This window comes from Panulirus ornatus, chromosome 66 (genome assembly GCF_036320965.1).
Source record: "Panulirus ornatus isolate Po-2019 chromosome 66, ASM3632096v1, whole genome shotgun sequence".
In the NCBI taxonomy this organism is placed as follows: Eukaryota; Metazoa; Arthropoda; class Malacostraca; order Decapoda; family Palinuridae; genus Panulirus; species Panulirus ornatus.
This window is the reverse complement of record NC_092289.1, coordinates 15,959,869-15,972,021: the sequence shown is the minus strand read 5'-3', so window position 1 is coordinate 15,972,021 and position 12,153 is coordinate 15,959,869. Positions and strand designations below refer to the sequence as shown.

Sequence of the window (12,153 nt, the reverse complement as noted above, 5' to 3'; positions counted from 1 at the left end):
GGCTGGGGTGAGATGGGGATAGTGAGGCTGGGGTGAGATGGGGTTAGTGAGGCTGGGGTGAGATGGGGATAGTGAGGCTGGGGTGAGAAGGGGATAGTGAGGCTGGGGTGAGACGGGTCTTAGTGAGGCTGGGGTGAGACGGGGTTAGTGAGGCTGGGGTGAGATGGGTTTACTGAGGCTGGGGTGAGATGGGCTCACTGAGGCTGGGGTGAGATGGGTTTACTGAGGCTGGGGTGAGATGGGTTTACTGAGGCTGGGGTGAGATGGGTTTACTGAGGCTGGGGTGAGATGGGTTTACTGAGGCTGGGGTGAAACGGGTCTTAGTGAGGCTGGGGTGAAACGGGTCATAGTGAGGCTGGGGTGAGATGGGGATAGTGAGGCTGGGGCGAGATGGGTCTTAGTGAGGCTGGGGTGAGGGGTTTACCGAGGCTGGGGTGAAACGGGTCTTAGTGAGGCTGGGGTGAGATGGGGTTAGTGAGGCTGGGGTGAGATGGGGTTAGTGAGGATGGGGTGAAACGGGTCTCAGTGAGGCTGGGGTGAGATGGGGTTAGTGAGGCTGGGGTGAGATGGGCTCACTGAGGCTGGGGTGAGATGGGTTTACTGAGGCTGGGGTGAGATGGGGTTAGTGAGGCTGGGGTGAGATGGGGTTAGTAAGGCTGGGGTGAGATGGGGTTAGTGAGGCTAGGGTGAGGCCATCTTAATGAGGATGGGGTAAGATGGGAGTTGGGTGAGGGGGAGGACGAATAGATGTATATAATAACCCTGTACTGAAGGGGACTTTTGAAGATACACGGAATTATAACCAAGTTATAGGCCTTAAATCTGCCCACCATGAAAGACAGTGACCAGATTACAACCTTTAAATTCTTAAAACACTACGGTAAACAGTTCTTCGAAAGATACATAGACTTGGACAATCAAAGGTTATAACATGAAAATAAGCAAGGTACTGGTTAGATTAAATGTAAAAATGTTATTTTATAGTTTAACAGTTGTAGATCAAAGGCATGAACTTAACGATGAGACTCAAAGCTGACATCTCGCAAAAATTCATCAAAAGTTGTACGACAGAAGAGCAAATTCGAAAGACTGGAGCCCCCCCACTAGTGTAGACCTCTCATCCCGTACAGTCCAGAAGAGACAATTACACACGAGGAATGAATTAGCTAGATAAGAAAGGAGAAACCGAGAAAATGTGACAATAATAATATTAGGAACAAATGGGGATGGAAAAAAAGAGAGAAAAATATTCAGAACCTTTCCATTAAAGTCTGCGGGAGTAAACTGTCGGTTGAAGAGCCGGTAACCAGGCGGAGGGAATTCAGGCGAAAGAATCGCAAAAGTCGGCGGAAAAAATATGACGTGAGGAACCGAATGATAAATTCAAAAAGTGTGGAAGGCACTGCATAGCTCCAACATCAGCGAGATGGGACCGCTCACGTGAGGAAGAGGATTGGAGAAATCACAGGAACCGTTATGAATGACTACGTTCAGGCACTTACATGTGCTAAAGGAATGAGAAATAGCCCTCACCATGCCACTTGACGTAGGGTTCAAGATGATAAATTGCTGAGATACGGTGCAGTGGCCAAGGAGAGGTGGAGAACAATCGCTGGGAGTATATGCACGAGATCGGGAGAAAGCGCTAAATTAAAAGTCAATATCCCTGAGGAGTGCATTCTATACAACACCAGAAAACATAACCAGAAAAAAAAATTGGATTGTTAAGTTGCATGGGCTGAAACTACCTAGGCGAAGGACGAGTTCGTGGAAAGGTCATGCCTAACACATCTCTTTGACTTCCACGAGAGAGTGAGCTCCCGCGAGATGGATGGGGTGGCCTGTGAATTTCTGTGCTGTCGGTAGATGTTTGACACTACCACACAGGAGGGTCGTAAAGAAGCTAGATTCTCAGGCAGGCTTAGACGGAAGATTCTCTCCTTCGATGGACAGAACATTATGTCTTAATGAAATGGAAAACAGATGATGCATGTTAGAGAGGAGCCTTCTCGGTATGGGTTCGAGCTATGAATGGCGTGTTAGTTGTTCTCAGCGATCTCTGTATAACTTGCTAGAACTTGAGTTACTGTTAAGTGTAAAACTCCTTCCACGTATGGTACAATTACGCACACACACAATATATATATATATATATATATATATATATATATATATATATATATATATATATATATATATCGAGACTAAATTTGTGTCTCCTCAACCCCCGCTCTCTCCCTGCCTGTCCATTCGCGTCACTACACAACATGTTTTAACGGTCAACTCACCCACTTTTAAAGCGGTTCTCTTGTTACCTTGGAGTGTTATCCACTGTCACGGCCATTCCTTCCCTCTTTTACCATGTCGTATTTTTCCTGTTTTCTTTCCAAAAGCCAATAGACTTCTTCACGCAGCAATAAAAATACTACGCAGTGCCTTAAAGTCAACGATAGTATCAAGCGGAACGAGCGAATTATGGAAAAGCACCAGGAATTTCCAGGAAATTGGGTGTTTCTGTGACCTTTGTTACACAGTCCCGGGGCTCCAATGTTATTTTTTTTTTCAACAGATTTTTCCCACCGCCTCTTCTCGAACCACAAGTGCATATCTGTTTCTGAAAATATTTGTTGGCAACCAGCTATATATATATATATATATATATATATATATATATATATATATATATATGTATATATATATACACTCACCAATTACCTCTTTAAATATATCTAATTTTCATTTGCGTATATTACGTTCTAAACACTTCTTTTTAGAAGTTATTTTCTCTCCACACGAATTTTTTTCTCCCACTTCCTCTACCACATCACTGTACCACCACTTTCGTCACCTAGACACCTACCTTCCCCCTCTATATTTATATATATATACATACACACACACACACACACCAATTACCTCTTTAAATATATCTAATTTTCATTTGCGTATATTACGTTCTAAACACTTCTTTTTAGAAGTTATTTTCTCTCCACACATGAATTTTTTTCTCCCACTTCCTCTACCACATCACTGTACCACCCCTTTCGTCACCTAGACACCTACCTACCTTCCCCCCCTTAAATCGCCCACACCGTGCTACACTCAAGAGCGCGTTGTCTAACCCCACTTTCCACCTCGCACTGTACCCGGTCTTACACATCGTGAGGACCAACTGGGAAAGTTTACTTACTACACTGTGGCCTCTAAAATGTCCAATATGGTTCTGCCGCCGTATCCGCTGACGCCCGAGTTTCAAACTGTAGTAGGGTCATTGGTGATGTGGCCGACCGCTCTACACCGCTGGATATCTCGCATGCATGAGTTCGGCTGCTGCTGCAGCCACCACCAGTGTATATGAATTATAACACCTCACCCATTACATTTTCATATAAACTGTGGGCGGAATCACTGCCACAGCGGAGCTCTGTAGTTTCAACCAGGGAGAGGAGGCGTGTCCAATCCGGCCGGGTTCGTGGAAGCGGCAGCCATGACTGCTCCACCAACTCGACCAATCACTATCGACTAAACAAACCGAACGCGACTGTCTATACAGCGGCCAAGCCGATGTGAACCAGGGAACGGCTCCGAGGATGTTTTTGCTTCTTGTTCGAGAGTAGTTGAGACTTTTCCTTAATTCTATTTCAAAACCTTCTTCCTTTTTGTACAAACTCTTTCGTGTAGATATTTAATATAAGGCGAACACAAGTGCAAAGGGATACCGAAGAATTCAAATGACAACAGACCATTGGGAACTTTCGAGTCTTGTTTGCGATATGTAAACTTTTCATGTACTTAAGAGATGTTCCACGTTACATGAAAAGTTTACAAGTATTTTCATTTTGTAAACAACTACTTCTAACAGGGAATTATTAGAATATGATTTTAAGGATCATATTAGGATAAACATCCCTGGGTTAAGTAAATCTACATTAGATATGGTAATTAATTAAACAAAAACTGTTAGATTTACTCACTATCTACCCCTTTGCTTACGAACTATCTATCGCGCACTAGAACACACCCATTCTTGAAAATTTCATTATCATTACGTCGTCATTATTATTATTATCATCATTATTACATAAACCCAGGATACCTTTCATGAGGCTCCAGCAGCTTCGAGGCTGCGCCACTGTAAGTTACCCAAAAGCTTTAAGCAGTTATCCATATATCTATGTACAAAAAATAATTTGCGAGGAAAAAATGAAAAGGTTTAGAACTGCAGTGACTTACAACACTGCTGTAACATAATTATAACCGCATGAACGCACACAACTGTAGCTAGGGAAAGACCCCATATATATATATATATATATATATATATATATATATATATATATATATATATACATATATATATATATTATCCCTGGGGATAGGGGAGAAAGAATACTTCCCACGTATTCCCTGCGTGTCGTAGAGGCGACTAAAAGGGGGAGGGAGCGGGTGGCTGGAAATCCTCCCCTCGTTTTATTTTTCAATTTTCCTACAGAGGGAACAGAGAAGGGGGCCAGGTGAGGATATTCCCCCAAAGGCCCAGTCCTCTGTTCTTAACGATACGTCGCTCACACGAGAAATGGCGAATAGTATGGAAAAAAAAAAATATATACATATATATATATATATATATATATATATATATATATATATATATATATATATATATATATATATATCGCGACGCCCTCATCACTGGAGTGCAGAGAAAGGATTAGAGATAAGGATGACAGAATCACATACAGATGGCGCCGTCAAGAGAGAAGTGGTGCACAGCGGGACTCATCCCGCAGTACATCTATAGAAAACGGTGTTACGTGATCACAGAAGTTAAAAAAAAAAGGACATATCTTGCGAGTTCTTGAAATACGATGAAAGTATAGGAGCAAATCGCAAAATACATCCTATGGACACGAACCCAACCAGGACCCACACGTCGATCTAAATGGCCAATCGCTCCCAATCAACGAACCATCTGCTCTGGGCATCACAAACGACACACACGCGAGATCACATAAAAAAAAAAGAGAAAAAGAATGCCTTCAGCGGAAAACGGATACCAGATTTTTGAGATGGAAAAAGGATCCCATTGTAGCACCTACAGATATAAATCTGCTCCGACCTAAAACACACCGCACACTTGCTTGCTTGTTCGTCCACACCGTCAACTGCAAACTAGACAAAGCCGGTAACCACGCAAAAAAAAAAAAAAAAAAAAAAAACGAGCACTCAGAGCAATCACCGGTTGCCCAGCGACCACAAACACCCAGCACTTCCATTCCGTAGCAAAGATGCTCCCCATATAATCCTAACTGAGTATGCTCGGCACTTAATTTCTCTGGAACAGCACTGAGTCCATCCCCTTCCATAACCATCACACACAAGTGGAAAGAAAAACAAAATTTGGAACAGCAGTGAGCCTATCCCCTTCCATAACCAAACCATCACACACAAGTGGAAAGAAAAACAAAATTTGGAACAGCAATGAGCCCATCCCCTTCCATAACCATCACACACAAGTGGAAAGAAAAACAAAATTTGGAACAGCACTGAGCCCATCCCCTTCCATAACCATCACACACAAGTGGAAAGAAAAAATTTGGAACAGCAGTGAGCCTATCCCCTTCCATAACCAAACCATCACACACAAGTGGAAAGAAAAACAAAATTTGGAACAGCACTGAGCCCATCCCCTTCCATAACCAAACCATCACACACAAGTGGAAAGAAAAACAAAACTTTACCTCGCCCCCAATGACAAAGGGCACACCCGAAATGACCCGACAAGGATTAAACAACCGTAAAGTGTGTTCACGGTTCCTCAGCAAGGGCGCTGCATCTGGGGCATGAGGGTGGAGGAGGGAAAATTCATGATATGTTGACTCGGTGTCTGCAGGGCTGGAAAGATGGGGCGAGGGTGGTGGTGTGTCCAGACCTCAATAGCTGTCACTCGTACACGACGTAGGGCAGGAGTCCCCAAAGGTACTGTGGTCCTGGCGCAGGGTAGGAGGCATAACCCGCGAGAATGTGAAAAACGGAGAGAAAAAAAAAAATGTCTCCGACTCTCCTGCAAAAATACGCATCTGTCGACCTAATTCCGTTAATTAGTGGATAATCTTAATGAGAAGAACCACAGGACCCCTTTAATGGGACTCCTGCAGCTTCAACCGTGCGCTCCATTCGAGAGTGGGGAAATGAGGGACTCCTTTGGAGTGAGTGAGAAGTTCCTTGGCGAGTCTGTTACTCCTCCTCCAATGAGGTTGACGCAGCCACAGTCAAGGGTGACATGTCACTCACATGCAGGTGGAGTCCGGTAACACCTCTTACTGAACGTCTATAGATACGCTTCATGTTACGCACTGCATTCAAAACGTCATTCATGTCTTGTCAACACGTACACTCCCGGCCAGCGCTTCCAGATATGAGGTACGTTTGTTTGGTCAACATTCCCGGGGGTTTACAACAGTGGCACCTGGCGTGAACCATGGTCTACGGAATCCCGACTACACATCATACATCGACGCGCGTCTGATGACAATTAAACCACCCCGTCATAAACCTATTGATGAAAGACGCTACAGAATGTGTCTTGGGCACACACACGAATGTCAAATCAACATCGTGAGAGCTAGCTGTGTATAGTGCAGCCTCCCTCACGCTGCTCCGTAAAACCACCATGTTAGCATGCCAATGGCATGGCATATGAAAAATAGACAGATAAATACAAGCCTAGTCCAACTGCAAGTCGGCCAGCCATCTAACAAAGACCGTTCGGAGCTAGGCTTGCCCCACACACACACACACACATCCCCCCTCCCACTCGGCCTCCCCCGCCTTACCTGTCGCCGAAGAGGACACAGTCGCCGGAGTGGATGTCGTAGTGCAGGAGCCTGCCGGCGGCCTCGTCGGTGAAGTAGCTGCCTGGCACGGGCACCGCCCACGCCCACGTCGCCGCCCACAGCACCACGCCCAGCCACCGCATCTGCCACAGGAAAAACAGGAAATTTCAGTCGCATTCTCACAGCCACCCTACCTGAAGCGACTCCAGTACCAATTATGATACACGATGGTACGAACCCCTTGCGTATGAGGGCTTAGCCTGTGACCTGAGCGTAGAGGAATAGGTCAAAGGCCACGCCATCGAGGGCCGTAAAACCTTCGTGCTTGACCAGTTAATCGCCACTTGTCCACTGGTTCACATGCAACGGATAAACTTCCTGGCAATACTGAGGCTGGCGAACCATGAAACTGTCCCTATAGGTACCAAGTACGGAAGAAATACTTCACGAAAACTTACCTCACCTCTCCTGATGTCATGTCACTTCTAACTTATATCAACGCCTCTGAATGCGAGCGAGCGCGGGCGCACGTGTGTGTGTGTAAGCGTGAACAAAATGATACAACATTCAAATACATTTTAATAAATCAGCTGCACAATCAATGTACCATTGTTACCTGCATCATCAACCGTGTAGCCAGACCAGACACATGTGTCATATATATCCATCTCAACACTTGCGCAACTGCCACCAACACCTGCTATCGACGCCTCTACAGCACTACAATTCTCACCATACCACCATATCCACAACACCTGCCACCACAACTCTCATATATATATATATATATATATATATATATATATATATATATATATATATATATATATACATATATGAGAGAGAGAAAGACAAAGGAAGCTCTATCAACAAAACAGTACAAACATGAAACACCCTCAGTTTCCTCGAAGCCACAAAGCACTTAAGGCTGGTGCCAGTAATGCACCGATATACACAACGAACAATGGCCCGCTTACCTTAATGAATCTCCCTTCAAAAAAAAAAGAAAAAACAAAAGATGCAGCAAAAATACACTCACACACACACATATAGATAGATAGATAGATAGATAGTTTATTGACCACAACAAGATAATATTGACATTAAGCATACATAAATACAATTAAACGTTAAATCTAAAGTAACAACAATCACTAAATCCACTTTTAATGTTGATAATGTAGTCCACAGAATATTATCTTAAAGTTATTTAATCACACACACACACACACACTCACACACACACACACACACACACAATCCCATGCTTCTAGATCGTCCTGGAAGTCATCAGACAACTTTACACCATATACGCCTGTAAACACTCCAACCCTCTGTACCATTTCAAGCTATTCCCTTCCCCTGTCCCACCTCTTCCTCCTCCTCTCGAACCACCCTATTGAAAAATAGAAAGATACAGAACCCAGTAACGTCTAGGTGTAGACTATGCTACCTTGTGAGCCCCTAACACGGCCCATCCGTCACCTTTATGCACTTGACCACCCTTCCTCACCCTTACTTTCATGGCTCCTCCCTGTCTTCTAACTCTCCCTCCTTTGTCCTCCAATTTTCTCTTCTTGTCGCATTCCTCCCTTCGTCCAACATGTCAAATCTCAGTCCCCCAAACTGTTCCTCACCGTTTCTCTCTCTCTCTCTCTCTCTCTCTCTCTCTCTCTCTCTCTCTCTCTCTCTCTCTCTCTCTCTCAATGCCACCGTAATGGTTGGGGGCTGCCAATGCGTTTGTCTCACGTGTGAGTCGTACGTTACGTTATTTTTTCCTGCCAGGCGACTGTTGTGGGGAACCGCTATTCTTCACCTTGTTCGTGTTTAATGTACTCTAGTCTGTTACGGGGTGGACGGGGTAGAGCGACAGCGTCTTCGTGTTTAATGTACTCTGTCTGTTACGGGGTGGAGCGACAGCGTCTGCTTCTGCTGTGGTTGAGTGTGATGGTAAAATGCTGTAGGCTATGCTTACTACGACTCCTACTGCTGTTTCTTTTTTCCTTTCTTTATGCCCGCCGCTGTTCTTGCAAGTGCTTGTGTGCTCATGTTACCGCTAAACACGTCTACCGTGGTCCTTGCAACGCCTGCCGCAGGTGTGGCTCATCACCCACTCGTGTCTTGTGTTTGTTGTTATGTGTGCTGCTATCATGACTTCGGGAGTGACCCGTATCTAATTACCCCCTCGGAGTGTCTCTTACACAACCTGCCGACCAGGTCTTGAGGTCTTGGGGTCGCGTCCTGTCACACTCCTGACGCAATAATTAACCTCGGGTCATATGGTCTTCATGCTAGCATCATTATGGGGCTTCGATCCCAAGCTGCCAGTCCTCTCTCCCTCCTTTAGCCCCCCCCTCCCCTCCCCCCCAGCTAAACAAGGTGGGCAAGGCGGGGTTCACATTACACGCCATAACCACTACACGCCCGCTCATTGTCCTAATTGGGCAATTAGCCCGCCCATTCTTTTATAGCGCAGGATAAAACGTGTTGCCGTAAAAAAATAAAAAAAAATCTCGCCAAGGATAATGTGTGTGTGTGTGTGTGTGTGTGTGTGTGTGTGTGTGTGTGTGTGTGTGTGATTACCATCTCTGTGTTACGGGAAGAGCTTTACACTCGTGTTGCCTCGTCTCTTAATCTTGAATATATATACCACGTCTTTTCTCTAATGTGTACACACACACACACACACACACACACACACCTCAGCCAGATACCCATTTATCGACCAGCCCCGAGGGGAGGATGAACACATGGGTTGGGTGTGGGCCGACTGCCCAACCCAAGATACTCGAACGCAAGTGGGACCGACCTAAACTTCATCGCATCACGTATTACACTCTCTCGATGTGGTATAGCGGTGCTACCACGGTGTGGTGGAGATTATTCAGCACGTGAGGTACCACAGTGAGAGTTCGGTTCTCCAACACTCCAACAAGTGAGGTCACTGCCGTGGAAACAGCTTCCAACACATTAGCAAGTGAGGTCACTACAGTGGAAACAGTCCTCCAACACTCCAGCAAGTGGAAACAGCCTCCAACACTCCAATAAGTGAGGGGCACTGCAACAGCCTCCAACACTCCAGCAAGGAGGGGAACTGCAAAAGCCTCCAACACTCCAGCTAGGAGAGGCACTGCAGTGGAAACAGCCTCCAATACTCCAGCATAGAGAGGTCACTGCAGTGGAAACAGCTCTCTAACACTCCAGCATGGAGATCACTGCAGTGGAAACAGCTCTCCAACACTCCAGCATGGAGATCACTGCAGTGGAAACAGCCTCCAACACTCCAGCATGGAGAGGTCACTGCAGTGGAAACAGCCACCAACACTCCAGCATGGAGATCACTGCAGTGGAAACAGCCTCCAACACTCCAGCATGGAGAGGTCACTGCAGTGGAAACAGCTCTCCAACACTCCAGCATGTGAGGGGCACTGCAGTGGAAACAGCTCTCCAACACTCCAGCATGGAGATCACTGCAGTGGAAACAGCCTCCAACACTCCAGCATGGAGAGGTCACTGCAGTGGAAACAGCTCTCCAACACTCCAGCAAGTGAGGGGCACTGCAGTGGAAACATTCCCCCCCCCCCCCCCCCCCTAACCCCAATACAAGCGTCAATGTCGAGAGAGAGAGAGAGAGAGAGAGAGAGAGAGAGAGAGAGAGAGAGAGAGAGAGAGAGAGAGAGAGAGAGAGAGAGAGAGAGACTACTGACGCTGAGGGAATTATGAGGCAGGAGGCGAGTGGTGGTGGTGTTGGGTGGGAGGGTGAGGAGGTGAGGGTGAGGAGGGAGGGAAGCCTGAGAGGCGTGCGTGTGTGTGTGTGTTTTCCCTCCCGACGCCTCTGGATCCTGCGAACCCGCCAGCTCCCTCCTCAGCTGGCCCAGCGGTGCTTGGGAAGACCCTCATTAGCGCAGCTGACACCCATAATGGCACACAGGCCCGGGCCATGATCTGCAACATGACCGTAACATTTTGCCGGCGGGGTTTTTTAGCCCGGGGGAATATCCCATAATAAGCTGCCCCACGCACCGCACACACAAGTCTGACTGCTAACACACACACGAGTATTACCTCAAGTGTGGCCTACCTGTAACACCAGAGAAACTTATATGTATATATATATATATATATATATATATATATATATATATATATATATATATATATATATTCTCTCCTATCCCTGGGGATAGGGGAGAAAGAGTACTTCCCACGTATTCCCTGCGTGTCGTAGAAGGCGACTCAAAGGGGAGGAAGCGGGTGGCTGGAAAACCTCCCCTCTCGTTTTCTTTTTTAATTTTCCAAAGGGAGGAACAGAGGAGGGGGCCAGGTGAGGATATTCCCTCAAAGGCCCAGTCCTCTGTTCTTAGCGCTACCTTGCTAACGCAGGGAAATGGCAAATAGTACGAAAGAAAGAAAGAAATATTCCTATGAGTCCATGGGGAAAATGGAACACGATAAGTTCCCAAGTGCGCTTTCGTGTAATAATCACATCATCAGGGGAGACACAAGAGAGAAATATAACAGTCAGTTGATATACATCGAAGAGACGAAGCTAGGACGCCATCTGGTTTTACCAATTTCGTGTAATAATCACATCGTCAGGGGAGACACAAGAGAGAAATATAACAGTCAGTTGATATACATCGAAGAGACGTAGCTAGGACGCCAATTAGTATATACCAAACGGCGTCCTAGCTACGTCTCTTCGTTGTATATCAACTGACTATTATATTTCTTTTTCGTATCTCCCCTGATGATGTGATTATTACACGAAAGTGCAATAGTTTCATTTCCCCGTAGACTCATGATCACGCGCTCAACTGTGATCCTTTCCATCATAGGAATATATATATATATATATATATATATATATATATATATATATATATATATATATATATATATATATATCATACCAGCCTCCAACAGCCTGGATCGAACCCGGAACCCCTGCGCAACAGGCGGGAGCGCTACCGCTAGTCTATGATCGCCTCTATAGAGAAATGACTATTCGAATACTATGTATTCGAATACCCTTCGTCTCACGTTGGTGAGCAACGGGGTCTACACCGGTCATTTCCCATCTGGCTCACACAGCCAGCAGATAGCATTTTACCGAACCTAACTGTACAACGCGGAGGTATATGAATATGAACGAAGTGCGCATGAACGCGCACTTGTATGTTCTATGAAAGTGCGCGTTCATATGAACTTCTTTCATATATATATATATATATATATATATATATATATATATATATATATATATATATATATATATCATTTCTTCTTTCATAGGTATTCGTTATTTCCCACGTGG

At 45.4% G+C, this 12,153-nt stretch overlaps 1 protein-coding gene across 3 annotated transcripts in view; it reads right to left on the bottom strand.

Annotated features, from left to right (window-relative positions):
- Window positions 1–12,153, bottom strand: part of LOC139746951 (phospholipase A2-like) — a 50,196-nt gene that overhangs the window by 18,666 nt on the left and 19,377 nt on the right. For 2 of the 3 annotated variants that reach the window (XM_071658646.1, XM_071658645.1), the window contains exon 2: window positions 6,837–6,979. In XM_071658646.1, coding sequence (XP_071514747.1) covers window positions 6,837–6,979 — 143 coding nt within the window. Of the gene's footprint in view, window positions 1–3,380; window positions 3,405–6,836; window positions 6,980–12,153 lie in introns of those variants that run through there. The other variant, XM_071658647.1, reaches the window with a different exon arrangement.